General features: G+C 44.2%; 1 protein-coding gene across 3 annotated transcripts in view; it reads left to right on the plus strand.

The window, feature by feature from the left end:
* PTPN21 (protein tyrosine phosphatase non-receptor type 21) overlaps positions 1-18,866 on the plus strand; it is a 66,487-nt gene that overhangs the window by 30,967 nt on the left and 16,654 nt on the right. For all 3 annotated transcript variants that reach the window (XM_084793340.1, XM_084793338.1, XM_084793339.1), the window contains exons 4-11: positions 3,675-3,772; positions 5,135-5,202; positions 6,172-6,242; positions 10,238-10,325; positions 11,638-11,726; positions 13,863-13,950; positions 14,942-15,021; positions 18,470-18,530. In XM_084793340.1, the coding sequence (XP_084649466.1) occupies positions 3,675-3,772; positions 5,135-5,202; positions 6,172-6,242; positions 10,238-10,325; positions 11,638-11,726; positions 13,863-13,950; positions 14,942-15,021; positions 18,470-18,530 (643 nt within the window). The remainder of the gene's footprint in view (positions 1-3,674; positions 3,773-5,134; positions 5,203-6,171; positions 6,243-10,237; positions 10,326-11,637; positions 11,727-13,862; positions 13,951-14,941; positions 15,022-18,469; positions 18,531-18,866) is intronic.

An 18,866-nucleotide genomic window follows, 5' to 3' on the forward strand; every position in this document is an offset into this window, starting at 1 on the left:
TGCTTTCGTAGCATTTGCTTGCAGCCCTGTGGAGGTGGTTGGTATCACAGCCTCCTATTTGTGTACCTGTCGTATCTTCTCCCTACATCTTAAGTTCTTCCGTGTTTTCTTTGGCTTTGATTTCCATTTAAAAGCTGTAGTGCCCTGCAGAAAATAAGAAATGCTGCCGCCCCGTGTTTGTGGAATGCTGTTTGAATCTGCCAGGCAGTTGTTGGAAGGAAGACACTAGAAAAACCGAAGAAACAAGGGTCGTCTAGTTAGACATAGGCACAAACGGACCTTGGAACAGGTCTCAAATATAAATATTGGAGAGAGTAGGTGAAAGCCAGGAGGGAAAATATGAGCTGGCCACTTAACTCATTTAAACGTTTCTTGACCATGCTCTGTGGTCTGAGAGCTGGTAGGTCAGTCTTTGAATCTGACGCTGGAGTCGTTGCTCACAGTCCGGTGGAACCGGCAATGCATATACATAAGGAGTCACAGCGTCCTGTGATAACAAACATTTGATTTAAAGCTCCGGATTCCTGGGGATTTGGTGTGGAGAAGCTGTGTAAGGAAGGGAAAGACTGACTTCTTGACAGGCTGTAGAGGGAATTTTCTAGTTGCGGGAATGGCTTATGAAAAGCAGGAAGACTAGAAAGTCTCAGGTAACAGCTGGAGAGGCGAGGTTTAAAGGCCACGCGTTTATAGTCATAAAAACGCGGTCCAATGAGGAAGGCCTTTTCAGATTTGAGCGGAGTGGAGTGATCCCGTTTGTGTCTTACGAAGGCCATTTACATCGGCTGATAAATTAGAGATAAACAAAACAACTTTTGAATTCAGTTAGAAGTGTCAGGAGACCAGCTGGGAGCTGTTAGAATGGAGCATAGAGGCCAGGCAAGGTGGTGCACGCCTGTGATCCCAGCATTTGAGGAGGCAGAGGCAGGCGGTTCTCTGAGAGTTCGAGGCCAGCCTGGTCTGCCGAGTGAGTTCAGGACAGCCAAGGCTACACAGAGAAACCCTGTCTCAAAAACAAAAACAAAAAGAATAGAGCACAGAGCTTACTTCACAAAGGTGTGAGCCACAGAATGGGATGAAAAAGTATGGGGTTACTGGGTTCAGGCAGCAGGACGGTCCTTGAGCAGGTATCCAAGACCTAGGAGAGACGTTCTATCAGTAAGAGTCAGGTATGCTCATAAGCACCAATAGGAAGCATTATAGTTCTGAAATGAGCCCCAAGGTCAGCCATGCAGACTCGTGTCACAGCTCTGCAATACAAAGTATGGTTCTTCTTCTTCTTACTTTCTGTTTCTGTCAACGTCTTCTTTCCACTTACTGGGTTCCCTCATAGTTGAGGACATCAGCACAGGCTCTAGCTCTTGGAGCTGCAGGGTCAGGAAGCAGAACGGTGCTTTCTATGAATGGAAAGGTGCAGGCGGATTGTGCATCATGCAAAGAGACTCTGGCAGGTGATTGGTACTCAGGCTGCTTACCCTGTAACGGAGACTTTGTGTATTTTTTTAAATGTCAAAACTATATGTTGGAACAGTTTATCACATGCCAGTTATGCCCAAAAAAGGACTTATAACTACCACTCAGGGCTGGCGAGGGAGTTCAGTACTAAAGCACATACCTAGCATTAGCAAAGCTCTGGCTTTAGTCCCTGATACCAAGAAACCCCCCCCAAAACATTCAAAAGTATTTTAAGAAAAAAAGGCAGAGACTAGAACTCTAAATCATGTCTTCAGAACATGAGGATGCATCAGGAAAATGTAGTCACAAGGCAGCAGAAAACTGTCACCCATGTGATGAGAACTTACAGAGACTTTTGTTTGCAAAAAAAAAAAAAAGGAAAAGTTGAGAAAAAATGAATGATGACTGAATAGATTGAATTTTTATAGATTCTTGAATTAATAGCATGTAACCTCACTGGTTACTACACTAGTCTATTTTTTTTTTTGTTACTTATAACAATATTGTTACACTCTATCCAGATTTTAATGGAAAGAGACTTATCTTGCCTCACCATTCTGAAGCATACCTGTTTGTAAATGTGGCATTTTCCTGGTATGTCATTTATAAGGAAATTTTCACATGGGATTTTACATAAAGGATATTGAACTAGCAGTAAACAACTTACAGCATAGCTGGGAGAACTAGCTCTCAGAATAGAGCATACTCAATGTAATACAAAATCATATGGAAGCCCAAGTTAGTTTGGTCCATGGATGTAATGGATGCTGCGCTCTAGGGTTTTTATTTGATGTAAGAAGAGTCTAGAATAATGACAGTGGAGTATGTGGGGCGTGCCCACTAGATATGCCTCCCTAAATACCATCTCCTTTGGCCTTTGAAAGCCTTACAGAAAGTTGCAGCTTTCCCCTCTGATGCCCCAGAGTTACCAGCATTCTATTCACTGATTGCCGGAAACCCATGATGTCTGATAGCTGGTAGAAGGGGGAAAGCTGGATCTAAATTCTTTTTATTTGGGTAGATGGTGCATTGGTCAGGCCATTTGGTAACAAAAGGGCAAAGACTTAAAGCCTAGCTAAAAGGGTGACAAATGAATGCATATGAACACTGGGGAATTCAGATGTGGTCTATGCTTGCACTGTGTAGACACCCCAGACCTAGAGAGACTCAGCTTGAGATGGCGTCGTAAACTGCACTGGCAGTCACTGGGCCAAACTTACCTCTGTCTTCAGTGTCTAGATGATGTTGTAGAACGAACAATGACAGGCCATAGCACTGACCTAGTCAGTGAATAAAAGGAAGCATTACGCTGTTACTCTGGGGCTTTATCCAGATGGGAAAATGATACGATGAAACATTCCTGGTTAACTGAATGCGCATTGCTGACAATCCCAGCTGTGGCTTGAGAGCTGGCACATGCCTCGTGCTGTTAATGGCTTTATACATGTCACTTGGATATGTTCGCCCAGTGAAGGGATGATCATACCCTCATTTTGTTGGTAAAGCCAACAACAGTTTGAATCTACAAACTGTGACTTGCCCAAGGTCACGCAGAATCCTAAATGGGAGGGCTGGAGTTTAAGCCTAAGTGCACTTGACACTAAGGAGGTAGAGAAGTAACTCCATATTACAGAACATTGAAGTCTTTTAGAAGTTATTCTTTTTAGGATTATACTTTAAAAGCTATCATTAATAGCCTACCCGAAATATCAAGAATTATTTTCCTTAAGTTTTACAGAGCTAGTGACGTTTTTAATCTAACTACCTAATGCCTTATATTACCAACTTACAATGAGAGGTTTAAAAGTAAAGATTGGCCATTGAGTGTGCATTTCCCTTATTATAAAGAACAGATAGCCAGGGCTGCTTTAGTGGGTACAAGACAGATGGCGAGTTGTCCTATAGATGACGTCAACCTTGGTTTTCTCTGAGGGTTGTGTGTGGCTTGCTGGGGATCAGGCCAGGCTCACACATGCTAAGCAAACATTTACCCCAGAGCTACATCCTGGATCACTCATTTTAACTTTGAAATAATTAAAGCAAGGGATAAATAAAAAGCCATTAAACAGATCAGATGATGTTCTTTTCATTGTTTTGGAAACATCCAGGGCTACAGTTTTACTTAACAGTTTGTGTTCCTCTATGAAAGTATGGTGAAGTGCACTGAGTCTTGGTCAGAGATTATCGCGACACTGGTTTCATAAACTCATCTTTTAAAATAGGTATCAGTATTACCTGCAGCTGAAGAAAGATATTTTGGAAGGAAACCTCCCCTGTACATTAGAGCAAGCCACTCATCTAGCTGGCTTGGCTGTTCAAGGTAAGCAATGCCTATGAAGTGACATTTTATCAAGCAGTGCCTAGGCCGTGACATCTATCAGATTGGGACTGTGTTAAAATAGTCCTGACTTTACTGTATGAATTATTATAGTATTTGTGTGTATTAGTGGAATATTATGCTAATATCTGGGGGCTTTCTTGTAGGAAGACAACTTGGATCACTTCAGTGAAATGTGAGACTTGTGACCATTTTTGAGTTATGTAACATCTCAGAGGAGCTAACATCCATGTATATGTACATATATGTCAAAGAATTTAACATTATAAGTGTTAATTTCCCTCAAAGACTTACTTGATCCTAATATTTCAGGAGGAAAGATCTTTCCATCAACGAGGTTGATGAAATTATATTCACTTATATATATTTGGTTTTTTTTAAAAGACTTGTTTTGTAGACCATGGGGTTTCTCTGTTTTGCCCTGGCTCTTCTGAACTCACTCTGTAGACCAGGCTGGCCTCACACTCACAGAGTTCCAACTGTCTCTGCCTTCCAAGTGCTGGGATTAAAGGTGTGTGCCAACAAGCCGGGCTTAGTCACTTATGTTTTAAGTACATCCCATTTCTTTGGTTTCTCAAATAACTGTTCTAAATTATACAGCATCCTCACTCATAATAGAAGTGGTTTTGTGTTTCATAAATGTTTTTACTTAATTTAACATTGCACATGTTGTGTGTGTGTGTGTGTGTGTGCGTGCGCACATCTGTGTGTTTCATGCTGCAGGGAAATTTCTGCTGGTGCATTATTTCAGGTGAATTTATTTGGTATTTATTTGGAATTTAATCAAAAAATTAACTTGGGCACAGTGGCACATACCTTTAATCCCATCAAGAAAGCAGTTCAAGGCCAGTTTGTTCTACATATCAAGTTTGAGGCCAATCTAGAGTACATAGTGGGACCATTTCTTAAAACAAAACACAAAGGAAAAAAGCAAAAATAATGACATTCTTCCAGATACTAGCCGGCACAGATACTGTGATCTTAAAATAAACAAACTTCTGACAGCATGGAGTGCCATCCCTCATATGTTGCCTGGACGTAGGCATTCACAGGCCTCACTCCCTTGCCCCCCACTTGGTTTCTTCTTGACTCTGTGCATAGGCGCACATGTCACATTCAGAGCAGGCTTGCCGTACTTTGTAGACATTTTTCCAAGCTAAGATGCAAGGATCCACCTAACATTTTTAAAAAGATACTCTAAAACCTCACTCTGTTATCTATCAGACAGATTTGGCTTCTGAGTCACAAGCTTGCCATCTGTACTACTCATTGATTTTTGTTGTGAATGTGTGTTGTCATGGAAATTAAATGTAATTAATATGTGAATGTTTATCATTTGTATAGCTGATTTTGGTGACTTTGACCAGTATGAATCCCAAGACTTTCTTCAGAAATTTGCCTTGCTACCCGTGGTAAGAATTCTTTCTGCATTGGGAGTTTTTGTTTTTGAGACAGGGTTTCTCCGTATAACAGCCCTCACTGTCCTGGAACTTGTTTTATAGACCATGCCAGCCTTAAACTCACAGAGATCTGCCTGCCTCTGCCTCCCGAGTGCTGGGATTACAGGCATGTGCCACTATGTCTGGCTGGCATTGGGAGTTTTTATACATAGTTTATTCCTATACTTTTGGTAATCCCTGATTGTCTACAGGGTAGGCGTTCTTGTTTTGTTTTGTTTTGGTTTTTCGAGACAGGGTTTCTCTGTGCAGCCTTGGCTGTCCTGGAGTCCCTTTGTAGACCAGGCTGGCCTTGAACTCACAGCGATCCACCTGCCTCTGCCTCCCGAGTGCTGGGATTAAAGGCATGTGCCACCATGCCCAGCATGGTAGCCATTCTAAGCAGTACTAGCATTGTAAAGTCAGGTCCCTCTTGTAAACATCTCCTGTGCCAATCTTTCCTCGTTGTAGTTTTGTTTGTCTGTTCACAGAACAGAAGGGTGCTGGTTTCTATGCTGTGCTAAGGCATTCTTTTGCCTTTGGTTATGAGGCCAAGGAGAGAGATTCGGTTTTGGTTTTGGATAATCACAAAGTTACTACTGTTGGGATGAACTTGACCTGTAGTCAGTGTTAAGCCCTGCTTTCTCCTTTCTAGTCACTATTGAGGAAGTTGTTGTGAACATCTCATTGAAACACCCGAGAGTGTTCTGAGCTGGCTCATGGATGTCACCAACCTCAGCTGAAACCTTCCCTGGGAGGAGCTGAGCAGGCAGGGCAAATCTTTTGGCCCCTGAGTGTAGGCCACTTAATTCATTAGGTGCATCACGACTGTACAAAAGCCAAGCTCTCAATGTTAGAATGTTGTCTTCGGGGAGAAAGGCAATGGCAGTAGCAGTGGGTCACTCTAAGAAAGTGCGTGAGCTCACTGCTGTGTGCTTCCTGCAGGGGTGGCTACAGGATGAAAAAGTGCTGCAAGAAGCAACCCAAAAAGTGGCCTTGCTGCATCAGAAATACAGGTAAAGACACAGCTGATGGCTGCTTGAATTTTGGTTTTGTTTTGGTTTGGTTTGGTTTTGGTTTTTTGAGACAGGGTTTCTCTTTGTAGCCTTGGCTGTCCCGGACTCCCTTTGTGGACCAGGGTGGCATCAAATTTGCAGCGATCTGCCTGCCTCTGTCTCCAGAGTGCTAGAATTAAAGGCATGGACCACCATGCCCTGCTGACTGCTTGAATTTGGAATATACTTTGTGTATTAAATTGGGAACTTTACTGCATGCAGCCTGTTTGCTGCTATAAGTAACATTTACTATGTTCCAAGTACCGTTCAAAGTAAGGACGTTCCCCTGTTGTTTCGATTATTGTATATGTTACCAATATGGAAACAGGGTGTTGGAAACAGCCAGTCCTTAAGGTGTCAGTTCATCACCCCATATATTAATGTGATGGGAACTAAACCTGTGTGTTAATGTCCGGCTGCTCCTCTGAAGAGATCCAGGGTTGGGTCTCTGGGGCTGGATGTGGAAGCCCTTCCAGTTCGCTTTATCTCTTGGGTGGCCAGAGCTGATAGCACAGGCAACTGATCAGGATTGAGAGAAGAAGGAGGAAAGTGAGCCCACGGTTTCTTCTCTAGGGACTGGCGCTGTACTGTGGCTGAGGAGGAGAAAAACTGATCACAAGTTTCCTATGGCTGAGGCTGTAAGCAGCTTCTGGCTAGAGACTGCACAGGCGTCATAAAGGAGGCTCTTTGATTTGTAGATAGGCCTCTTTGTGGAGATCTCCACTAAGCTAGTGTAAACTTAGGACTATTAATCCTAAAAGGTTGATGATAAAGCCCTGAACCTGCTAACTTATTTGTGAATCTACAGGGAAAAAGAAATAAGAGAGAGATAGAAAATAAACCACTCACACACACATACATTGAAGAGAAAAGGTGGGTGAAATTAGGCATCTCGACTTCAACTGAAGTCAGGTTTCCCAGTCTCCACACATATATTCAAGAGAAAGGGTTCAAGAGAAAAGGTGGATGAGGTCAGGCATCTTAACTTCAACTGAAGTTAAGCTTCCTAATTTCAGCACCGTTTATTGTAGATGACCATACTTAGACTTCTGAGAAAAGGGTATTATCTCATAGTCTAAAAAAGGCAATTAATCACAAAAACAGATGAATTCTAAAGTACACCAGGTTACATGTTTTAAATCTGAACATTTCTTATCTAAGTATTCATTACATAAGTTCACAGTGAGTTCAGAGTGACAAAGCCTAAAAGCTACAAGAATATACGACATCAATTAGGACTGACCTAACTATACATTATCCAGCTATCTCTTAGTTCATAATGAGTTCAGGACAATAATTTTATCTGTCTTTCATTCTAAGAAACAGAATAAATTCAGACATCTCTAGTCCAACTTAGGTTTATGGGAAGTTTAAACAAACTTACCTATATTTATGGTGAAATACCAGGATTTGTGGTGCCATCTGGAGTGGAGGCTTATCTGAAGCCACAAATCTGCTACAAGGCTATCCTTAATGAGGCATCCGGAGGTCCACAAAGTTATTTATTGCAGCCATAAACTAACTTTAACTTTTAAAACTGTTTGAATCAAATCAGGAATTCCATAACCAGGGATTAATTCATCTAAATAACAAACAGTACATCTTCAACAAAATCCTGTAGGAAGTTTGCACAATCAGAGCTGGTCAATACCCAGAAAGTAACAGTTCATATCAATGCCAGGTGTTTTTTCTTTTTGGTTTTTCGAGACAAGGTTTCTCTGTATAATCTTGACTGTCCTGGATTTGCTTTGTAGACCAAGCTGGCCTTAGACTCACAGTGATCCACTTGCCTCTGCCTCCCTGGGTACTGGGATTAAAGGTATGCGCCACCATGCCCGGCTCTAATGCCAGATTTTAGAGAGATGCAACAAAGTACAATTAACAGGGTAGTCAGAGGTTGGAAGCAATTCTGGGGTACATCACAATACAGACCTTGCAAATACCGGATCATCTACAAAGATCTCTCATGCCTACTGAACTTCCCCAAATCAGTGGCTCCTGACAGCATGTCAGAGGCTGGAAGCAGTTTGGGGGTGCATCATGGTACAAGACCTTGCAAACACCAGATCACCTCCTAGACAGCCCACATGCCTAGCGAGCTCCCTCAACAGAGTGGCTCTTGGCACCTGTGTACATTTGCATGGTTAGGGAAATTTGTCTTCTACAATTCAGCCCTTCAGGTGTTCTTTCTTTTTCCTTCCTTCCTTCCTTCCTTCCTCCTCTCTCTCTCTCTTTCTGTCCTCTTTCTTTTTTAAAATAGTGTTAAAGTTTACCTCAGGGCTTGTACTTAGTAGGCAAGTACTTTATTGCTGAGCTACATCATTTGCTCTTGAGACTTTTGAGAACCAGGGTGGTCTAAAACTTGCTATCTTGCTGCCTCTGCCTCCACTATGACCATTGCCCCTCTGTATACTTTTGGAAGCAGTATTTCTGCCCTCTGGGGAGCTATGATAAGAGTCCTCATGTCTGTTGCCCTGAGTGTTCTGGTCCACTGTGTGCTGGTCCACACCTACTGTCTTTGATGTGCATCTCTCTGGACTATAAGACTCTCCTAAGATGCTAGCTCCTAAGCCAAGTACACAGAGTCCCAGATACTTTATATATAGTTGCATTCTGATAGATCCAGGATTCTTCCAGGAGAATATTACCTTCATCGTAGAGACAAAGGAAACTAAACTCACACTAATATATGGTAGAAGTGACTTGGAAGCAGATATGCCTGGTTATAAACTCCAGTCTTCGGCTGCAGTCTCTCTCTGCCCCTGTTGGTCGAAAAGAGTAACCTCCCAAAAGTGTCTTGCTCTCATCTCTTCTTGCACCCTTCTTCCCAGATGCTTCCACTCTTCTACATCAACGTCTACATGAACCATTTTTCCCTAGTGTGCTTGATCCCTCCGGTGCGCATCACCCTGCTTTTTGTCATTTTATTTCGTTCATTTTTACTGTCACTTAAATAATAGAACTTGGGAACCTGTAAGTACTTTCTGTCCTTACGAGACAATGCTGAATGGTTTGGCTTACAGATCCAAAGAATGGTTCTCTGCCTTCCAAGAATGTGTTCCCAGCAATCTTGGGATAGGCGGCACAGCCCACTGTGGTAGTAGTTACTCATAAAATAATGGGTTCAGCGGGGGAGGTGTGGACAGAACGTGTTAGGATTGTACTGGGCAGGGGCGAGCACTGGGAAACCCGGAGAATCTGACGGGAGGAGCCACTGAGCCCTGAGAAACTAGTGACCGCCGGTCCATGTGGGGATGAGTGATACATGATAAGGAGGCCCTCCGTGCACGAAGGTTCCAGAGATGCAAGAGATGTAGTCAAAGCAGTGCAGAGTCTGGGATGGTGCAATGTGAGGTGCCTGGGGCACATGGGGGAGCAGGATTTATTCATCTGATTTTATATGTCTGAGTGTTTTGCCTGCATGTATGTGTGTGTGTCCCATGCCTGCCCGTGGCGGTCAGAAGAAGACATGAGATCTGGAAATGGAGTTACAGGTGATTGTGATCTGCCCTGTGGGTGCTGGAAATCTAGCCCGGGATCTCGGGAAGAGCAGCCAGTGCTCCGAACCACGGATCCATCTCCAGCTTCATCATTTGGTTTTTTAAACCAAAGTCTCAGGATTTCTTGATATTTTAGGATAATTAAGCAGCTGTTCTCTAGGTAAAAACTCATGCATTTGCTTTGATGATATTGTGGTAGCTGCTTCATCCCTTGTCTGTCCTTTCACGTGCCTGAAACATAAGGTTAGATATGCACTTGGCTTCTGCATTCAGCACAATGCTTCATAAATAGTCAGTTTTTGATAAGTATTAGAGGATCAATATAACCAACGACAGATTCTTAGAAGCCTGAAATGTTTATAATGTCCCATTTCAAATTGATCACAGCTTTTAAGACAGGCATTATTTAAGACGTTTAGTTTGGGAGGAGTCTCACTAACACCTTTTGGATTGCAGAGGGCTCACAGCTCCTGAAGCTGAAATGCTGTACATGCAGGAAGTAGAGAAAATGGACGGCTATGGAGAGGAGAGCTACCCCGCCAAGGTCAGTATGACTAGCTAAAGTCAAGCTTAGCAAGCGGGGCGTGGCTGTGGGTGCCTGTAGTCCCCCCTGCTGGGTGTGGCTGTGGGTGCCTGTAGTCCCCCCTGCTGGGTGTGGCTGTGGGTGCCTGTAGTCCCCCCTGCTGGGCGTGGCTGTGGGTGCCTGTAGTCCCCCCTGCTGGGTGTGGCTGTGGGTGCCTGTAGTCCCCCCTGCTGGGTGTGGCTGTGGGTGCCTGTAGTCCCCCCTGCTGGGTGTGGCTGTGGGTGCCTGTAGTTCCCCCTGCTGTGCGTGGCTGTGGGTGCCTGTAGTTCCCCCTGCTGTGCATGGCTGTGGGTGCCTGTAGTCCCCCCTGCTGGGCGTGGCTGTGGGTGCCTGTAGTTCCCCCTGCTGGGCGTGGCTGTGGGTGCCTGTAGTCCTCCCTGCTCTGGCGGCTGAGGCAGGTGAACCATTTGAAAATAGAATAGGAAGCCCAGTGGGGTTTTGTTGAAAAGAAAAAGGGGGTGGGGGCGCTTAGCGATTTGAAAAAATACCATGGCTGAGGCCTTTGTGACCAGAAGTTTACACTTAAACACAGTCCTATATTGTAGTCTGTGCTTTGGTAGGGTCAGGAAACAGAGTTATTAAGAGTCTAAACTTGAAGGCTGGGCATGGTGGCGCATGCCTTTAATTCCAGCACTCGGGAGTCAGAGGCAAGCGATCTCGATCTCTCTAAAGTCCGAGGCCAGCCTGGTCTACAAAAGTGAGTTTAGGACAGCCAAGGCTAAATAGGGAAACCTTGTCTCAAAAAGCCAAAAAAAAAAGAGTCTAAACTTGAGCCGGGCATGGTGGCACACACCTTTAGTCCCAGCACTCAGGAGGCAGAGGCAGGAGGATCAGTGTGAGTTGGAGGCCAGCCTGGTGTACAAAGCTAGTCCAGGACAGCCAAGGCTACACAGAGAAACGCTGTCTCGAAAAACAAACAAAACAAAAGAGAGAGCTAAGGCACTCTCCATGAAGCCTGTGGACCTGAGTTTGATGCTGGCATTTATATGGTAGAAGGAGAAAACAAATCCTACAGGGTGTCCTCTGACCTCTGTGTGTGCATCCACATACAAAGTCAATCAATCAATGTAATAACAAAAGTATTTTTAAGAAAGAGTCCACACTCCTCCTATCTCCATACTTATTAGCAAGATAATGAGTTTGCACCATTCACTGTTTTCGTAGTTGCCCCGAAGGTCCTCTGCACGATGTTTATCTGGGAAACAGGCTTAGGGAAGTGGATGCATTTGTCCTTATGCACTGTTTCCCAAAGGTTTCTTCTTTCTCCTTTTAGGATAGCCAAGGAAGTGACATATCCATTGGTGCCTGTCTTGACGGCATCTTTGTGAAACACAAGAATGGGAGGCCTCCCGTGGTATTCAGGTATTTCCCCGTTTTTTCAATACTTACAGTGGTTATTGCTGACGAGTCTCCTCTCGGTACCCATTGGAAAATGGAGATGTTCCTTCTTGAGTTAAATGCCACCCAAGCACAACACTCTCCACTCTCCTGCTGTCACAACCAAATATGCAGAAAAAGTGCCTGTAGCGATGGCCTGTTTGCAAATGCTTACAAATGGGTGACCTGCTACCACAGAGAAGCCATTTGTTTTGATGAGGATGCTTTCATTTGAGTTCTACTTTCTGGGACTGTTTATTCACTACGTAAAATGTAGGCTTTCTTTTGACTGTAGTTCTATAACAAAATCACTAAAATGCCAATGTCTCAGCAAACTTCAGTTTTTATAAAGTGGTTTCCCTCCAGTTGTCAAACCAGTGCTGTTCATGTGTACAAACCCTGGCGTGTGTAGCAGGAAGACACAGTGCTCATAGTGACCTGCAGGTTCTGAGGCGTACACAGGTGGCTTACCATCACTTTGTACACTTCTGCATCTCAGTTTTTGGATGCATAATATTTTATTAACTTTTGAGATTTTTATATCTTTGTACAATGTTTTTGGACCATACTCGCACCCCCATTTCTCCCTCTCCTCTTGAATATACTCCCCAACTTGGCATCCATATATATATAATATGAAACCAATGGAGTCCATATACTTGTGGGTACCAGTCCATACGCTGGAGCATAGTCAACCTGTGAGGGTTATACCCATAAAGAAAACTAAATTTCCCTCTCCAAGAACTGGTTACAGTTAGTTACTTTTATTTTAATAGCTCCTTCTATTTTCCACTTTATTCTTGGGAACTGGCCTTCCCCTTTAAGGACTTGCACTAAAATGACATCTTCTTCTTTCTTTTGCTTTGCTCTGCTACCTTTGGGCCCTGAATTATCCAAAGTGACCACAGTGAGCAGTGACCACATGGCTTGGGGAGCAGACATGGCTTGGGGAGCAGAGCCTCTCTCCACGCTGCACTGCCTGTGTGGTGCTGCTACCTGTGGCAGCTGGACTCTTGTCCCCAACCTGGTTATAGGGGATCTTCCCAACATGCTGAGCTGGGGCACAGGGAGAGGGAAGCAGACCAGGGCTCACACGGACAGCAGCACAGACTGTACCCAGAGGCTATAGAGAAACCTCAGGAATTCAGTCAGTTGCTGCACAGGAATTTTCGCATTTGCCTCATTTAGTATAATGCAAATAGTCTTTAGATTTAACAACTGAGCATTAAGTCAGTAAATGAATTTTGATCTAATAAAGTTTAGCTAAATAAATATAATACAGGCTGAACACTCCCAGTCCAAAATTCCCCAATTAGCGATGTGGGGGACCAAGGCCAGAGCTCAGTGGTGTAAAACTCCTGGATCCTGTTGGCAAGACCCTGGGTTTGCATCCTCACACTGGCAGGCGCTTCCTGTTCAGGAGCTTTGGATTTCCAGGTTAGGGCTGTTCAACCACTCTTGATTCCAAATATTTCAAACCTTGCAAACTTTCCTGAAGCAGCCACACTTCCATTCCTCAGTGGCTGTGAGGAAGACTTCTAGAGTGAGTTTCTTTCACACAGCTAGGGAATAAAAAGCAAACCTATGTCCTACTGACAACACCCAGTAACTCATCTCTTGGTTTCTGAACAGTTAGTGTTCTCTTCAACCCCATGGCTTTTCAGAGTGCGCCTCTGCCTCTCCCCTCTTTACTTCTTCTTCCTGTTTGCCTTCACTGTTAACCAGTGTGGTTGCTTTTGGTGGCCTGGTGCTCTCCCACCCTCCCAAGTGTCCCTTCCGGGACCATCACCATACTGATTTTAGTGTCACTAGGGTCTGGTACAATTATTATCATGTTGATTGTAGGTGCCCTTTAGAATGTTTGTTCAATAGTAGTTGAGGCATGAGCAACAAGCTAACATAAGGATCTTTGGTTATTATGCCAGTCAAGCAAGTTAGGTGTATTAGTTACTTTCCTGTATAAACTTGGCTATACTCTATCTATCTATCTATCTATCTATCTATCTGTCTATCTATCTATCTATGAAATAAACTATTAACTCACATACTAAGCTTAAGCAAAAACGATGCACGGCCTCTCCCAGTGTAAAATGCTCACTCAGCATTCTCTGTTTTCCTTAGGTGGCACGACATTGCCAACATGTCGCACAACAAGTCCTTTTTTGCATTAGAGCTGGCAAATAAAGAAGAGACCATCCAGTTTCAAACTGTGAGTGAGCACAAAGAACCATGGGATGCCTCTCACATAAGTTAGAAAGTTAGCATGTCTGAGTTCCCTTTTGTATATGTGGGGTGGGGAGTGTGGCACTAACAGTACTTCGTAATTCTTTTTTTTTTTTTTTTTTTGGTTTTTCAAGACAGGGTCTCTGTGTAGCCTTGGCTGTCCTGGACTTCTTTGTAGACCAGGCTGGCCTCGAACTCACAGAGATCCACCTGCCTCTGCCTCCCAAGTGCTTACTCCCCAACTTACTTCATAATTCTATAGGATATAAAATTTTATGTTTTAAATGTTACAAAATGGCACTTGGCAAAAAGGGGTCATTTGTTAAATATTGTTGAGTAAATGAGTCTTTGTAGCCATCATCTTCAATCCAAGTGACATTTTTTTCCCCCCGAGACAGGATTTCTTTGTGTAGACTTGGCTGTCTTAGACTCACTTTGAACTCAGATCCGCCTCCCTCTGCCTGCAGGACTGCTGGGATTAAAGGCGTGCTCCACCACGCCTGTCTGACCCAACTGACTTTTGAATTAAGCATAAAGAGAGGAGGCGGAGGGGAAAGTAAGCCTGGCCCTGCTTGGTCCCATTGCTGGTGACCAGCTGGGCAGAGCTCCGTGACTATTACAGGCTTTTGCTGCCTTAGCGAAGCTTGTGTTAAGACGCCGAAACAAACATTTTGTTTGGAAAATCTTCAAGTATTATTTCTCGGGGATAAAAGTTGATATTGGATACAAACATGACATCTTCAAGCTGCATGTGTTTTAAGATTCCAGATCACTTAGAAACTGATCATTTTGTTTTCACAATTAAGTTCTCACAGCGTTCAGAAGTTTCGTGCAGGCTTAGGAAAAGAGAGCGTCACGGTGGGTGGGAGATGGTGTAGACGTGACAGGTCACAGGTTACATCTCGGGCGGTTCTGCTTTAGGAGCGTTTTCTTCTCCGTCTGCTTCTCTGCTACTCTGTGTGTCTTTCATTCACCAGGAAGACATGGAAACCGCAAAGTACGTGTGGAGGCTATGCGTTGCGCGGCACAAATTTTACAGACTAAACCAGTGTGACCTGTGAGTATCTCCTGCTATGGAAATTTGGAAATGAAGAGAGTTAAATTTTATTGATTTATCTAGTTTGCATGTGTTAGGGCCTCATGGAGAAGGCTGAGGACAACTTGGAAGTCATTTTCTCCACCGTGTGGGCTCCAGGGATTGGACTGAATTTGTTAAGCTTGGCACAAGCAGGGTTTTTTTTGTTGTTGTTTGTTTGTTTTGTTTTTTGAGACAGGGTTTCTCTGTGTAGTCCTGGCTGTCCTGGACTCACTTTGTAGACCAGGCTGGACTTGAACTCACAGCGATCCACCTGCCTCTGCCTCCCAAGAGCTGGAATTAAAGGTGTGCGCCACCACTGCCTGCCTGGCACAAGCACCTTTCGCCGTTGTGATCCTTGAAGTTGTTTTTGTTTTTGTTTTTGTTTTTTTAAGGAAAGGGATTCCCCCCTCTCCTTTTCTTTGTGACTGGGAGATGTAGCGCCTCCTTCCCTTCTGGTTTCCGGGCCTCCGAGGAGTGAAGAGGACTCACTGGAGCCTTCGAGTCCCTGGAAGAGGCAGGGCAGAGAAAAGTAGCAGATAATAAGGGTTGTCATAGGTCCCCACAGTGGAGTGGGTCTCCCGCCCTCCCCACTAAGGCTTGGGGACAGGGACACTCCTAGGATTGGAGTGGTGCTTGGGTAGATGAAGATCACTATGAGCCCCAGTGAGGCCAGTCCCTAACTCCAGCATTTCCTGTTGTCTGGCTGCATCTCTGCTTGTCCACAGTGGCAAGTTGGGGCGGGGTCCAGAGCCAGGTCAGTGACCTAGTAGCAGCCTGGATAGGTACCTCGGTCTGCCCTAAAACATGGGTAGCTTCTGTCTCTTACCATTTTATTAAGGACAGCACAGGAGGAAAGTCATTGAGAGACAACATCCTGAGGTGTTTCCACCATCCTAACACGTGATCAAAGCCTGCCCTTTGCTAGCTGTGAATAAACCAATGGCTGGCTGAAAAGAAGCAGCTCACAGAGCAAATGAGACAACGCTTATAGTTTTAAGTTAATAGATTAATGTAGTGTGTGTGTGTGTGTGTGTGTGTCTGTGTGTGTGTGTGTGTGTGTGTGTGTGTGTGTGTTATGTATGAGTGTGTGAGTGCGTTTGGAAGTTGGTTCTCTCTTAGCACCTTGTAGGATCCAGGAATCAATCTCAGGCTGTTAGGCTTACACACATGTGCTTTTACCCATGGAGACAGCTCACCTGCCTGGGAAATGTTCACTGAACATTGACTTCCATCTCTCCTCACTGTGCCATTCATGTGGTTGACACACATTGAGGGCTGCTTATGTGCACTTAGAAGACAGTGGAAAAAGAGGCAGACTGTTAGAGAGGTTTGCCCTCTTCCATGGAACTTTTAATTTAGTTGAGATTAGGGACATAGTCAGAAAATGATTGTTCAGGGACTCCACTTGGGCATCTAACAGACCTGCCTGTTCAAATGCTGGTTCTGCCACTTCTTTGCCATGTGACTAGCTGTGATCTACTTCATCTAAGTATCACTTTCCTCACTTGTAAAACTGTGATAATGACTGGACCTCCCTGATGGTGTCGTTCAGATTGAGATAACCGCACTCGCCCTTAGCACAGTGTCACCACACGGTATCACGCACTTCACTTGAGCTGAGAGCCGCTTTATTATCTTCTCCGGTGTGCACATTCCAGCTGCTGATCTAAGGAGTTTTAGCTGCCTCGATTCTCAGCATTACTGGCTAGCACAGAAAGCATCCCAAGAGTTTAGGAAGCAGAGCCACAGTCATTTTCCTTTGTGTGGGACATTGATGGCTTGCCTCTCCTCGAGCTGCACTGAGAAAAACAATGAGAAAAGAAGACAGACTGTTAGAAAGGTTGCCTAGGTCAGACTGTTAGGCAGGTGGGGCTCTTTTGTTTTGTTTTCAGCAGAAATGGCTTCGGCTTTTCCCTTCCCACTGGATGCTGCCAGCAAGATGCCAGTGGGTAAGAATGGCCGCCTCTGCTGGTGAGGCCTGCATCCTTGGCCTCTGTATTTCACACTGAAGAGATGTGTTCTGGCCGAGCTGGCCAGCTGTGCAGATGTTGTTAGGCATTCTATTAGTAGCTTCTTTTCCACTTTGTGTTTATGCTGCTTTTTTTTTTTGCAGGGGGTGGGGGGGGCAAGGGCGGGGGAGAGCACTGTTTTGAGACAGGGTCTCTAGCCCTGGCTGTCCTGGCGATAGCTCTGAACACCAGGCTAACCTCACACTCAGAAATGTCTGCCTCTGCCTCCCAAGTGCTAGGACGAAAGGTGTGCACTGCCACACCCAGCTTTGGTATTTTGAAAAGCTCAGTTCATCTAGATGGTAAGCCAGTGATAGACTGAACACAAAGTTCTTTAGGCCTAACCATGGCTGGTGCCCCTGATCAAAGTTTCAAAGTAACAAAAACCAGTGTCTTATGTATATTTCTCGAGCAGACTCAAAAAGACCCACATACACCTGCAGGTTTGACTACTTGCATGATATTGGAAAGATAGAAGTGTCTTTTGGAAAATAGACACAACTGCACAAAAAATCCCTGAAGTTCATTGCCGGAAAAAGCAAAGAGACGCGCATTACTCTCCAGCAACCTGAGCACTTCCCAGGTGTGGGACAGGATGTTGTGTGAAGAATTTGGCATAGCAATCACCTGATGTGAAGATCCTGACGTCCAGGAGTTTTCATTTCATTTTAAGGGTCTCATAAAAATAAGCTACCGTTCAGAGTGTAATACAGATGCCGTTGTCAGAGTGCTAAGATAATGCTAGTTCAGGAAAACAGGCTTGGTTCTGGCATATTTGCTGAGTCGGCGATTTTGTCTTGTTTGCTTTGTGATGTCGGAGCTTTAGTAATGGTCCATAGAGAACTAGCCACTGTCAGAGAATGTGTTAGTCACCAGTTATGCATCACACAAGCTCTTGAGCCAGGAGTAGATGGTAACTTTTAAAAAGTCTTGATAAAATTGTGGACATTATCAACGTTAGTAAGAATCTAATGCACATGTTCATGCCATACCCTCTCGCACTTATTAAATAAAACAAATGTAAAATAAGAGAAGTGTGTGTGTGTGTGTGTGTGTGTGTACAAACAAGGAGAAGTGTTGGCTTGCTTTGTTCTGGGAAGGCCGTGAAGTCCTACACAGGAAGCAACAAATCTCTTTTCTGTCATTTATCACGTTTGTCCTTTTGTCATTTGCCTTAGAATATACCTGCTTGTGTATCTTTTTGTTATTGTTGTTTTGTCACAGTGTCACGCTGTCTGTATCCTGCCTCGCCTGTAATGCAGATCTCGTGCAGGCTGGCCTCAAACTCCAGCACACGTAGCCTCTCGTATGCTGGAATTACAGGTGTGAGCCACCTCACTGGCTTCCTTCCTAAACCTGGTTTATCGCTGTAGACTAGGAATTGTGTGCGCTGGCCTCACAGTTGTCTTCTCCCACAGGCAAGCTCAGACTGCCACATTGAACTCAGTCAGGAGGGGCTCATCTTCCAGGATGTCTCTGGTAAGAGAAGGACCACGGTCACCTCTTCTCTCTTAGTGACGTCACTGTCTTTAACTAAAGCAGTGTGTATGTTGCTGTTTTGGTGATTTTTATACAAAGAAATAGTGACTTCCATAAGCTCAACCTAATATTTATTATACATGTTTAAGTACCAACTATAACCAAATATTACGATTTTTAACTGGTTAGTAAGAAATCCTGAGTGGGTATTTCATTACTCGATGACTTTGTCTTACAGGGCTGAATGTAGTACATAAGACCCTTTTCTGTTCATGAGTTTAGACGAGGAGGTTTGTATCCATTCCTTCTTGTTCATAACTTTATGGATGCAGACTT

The sequence above is a fragment of the Acomys minous genome (assembly GCF_964271855.1).
Source record: "Acomys minous genome assembly, chromosome: 8".
Lineage (NCBI taxonomy): Eukaryota > Metazoa > Chordata > Mammalia > Rodentia > Muridae > Acomys > Acomys minous.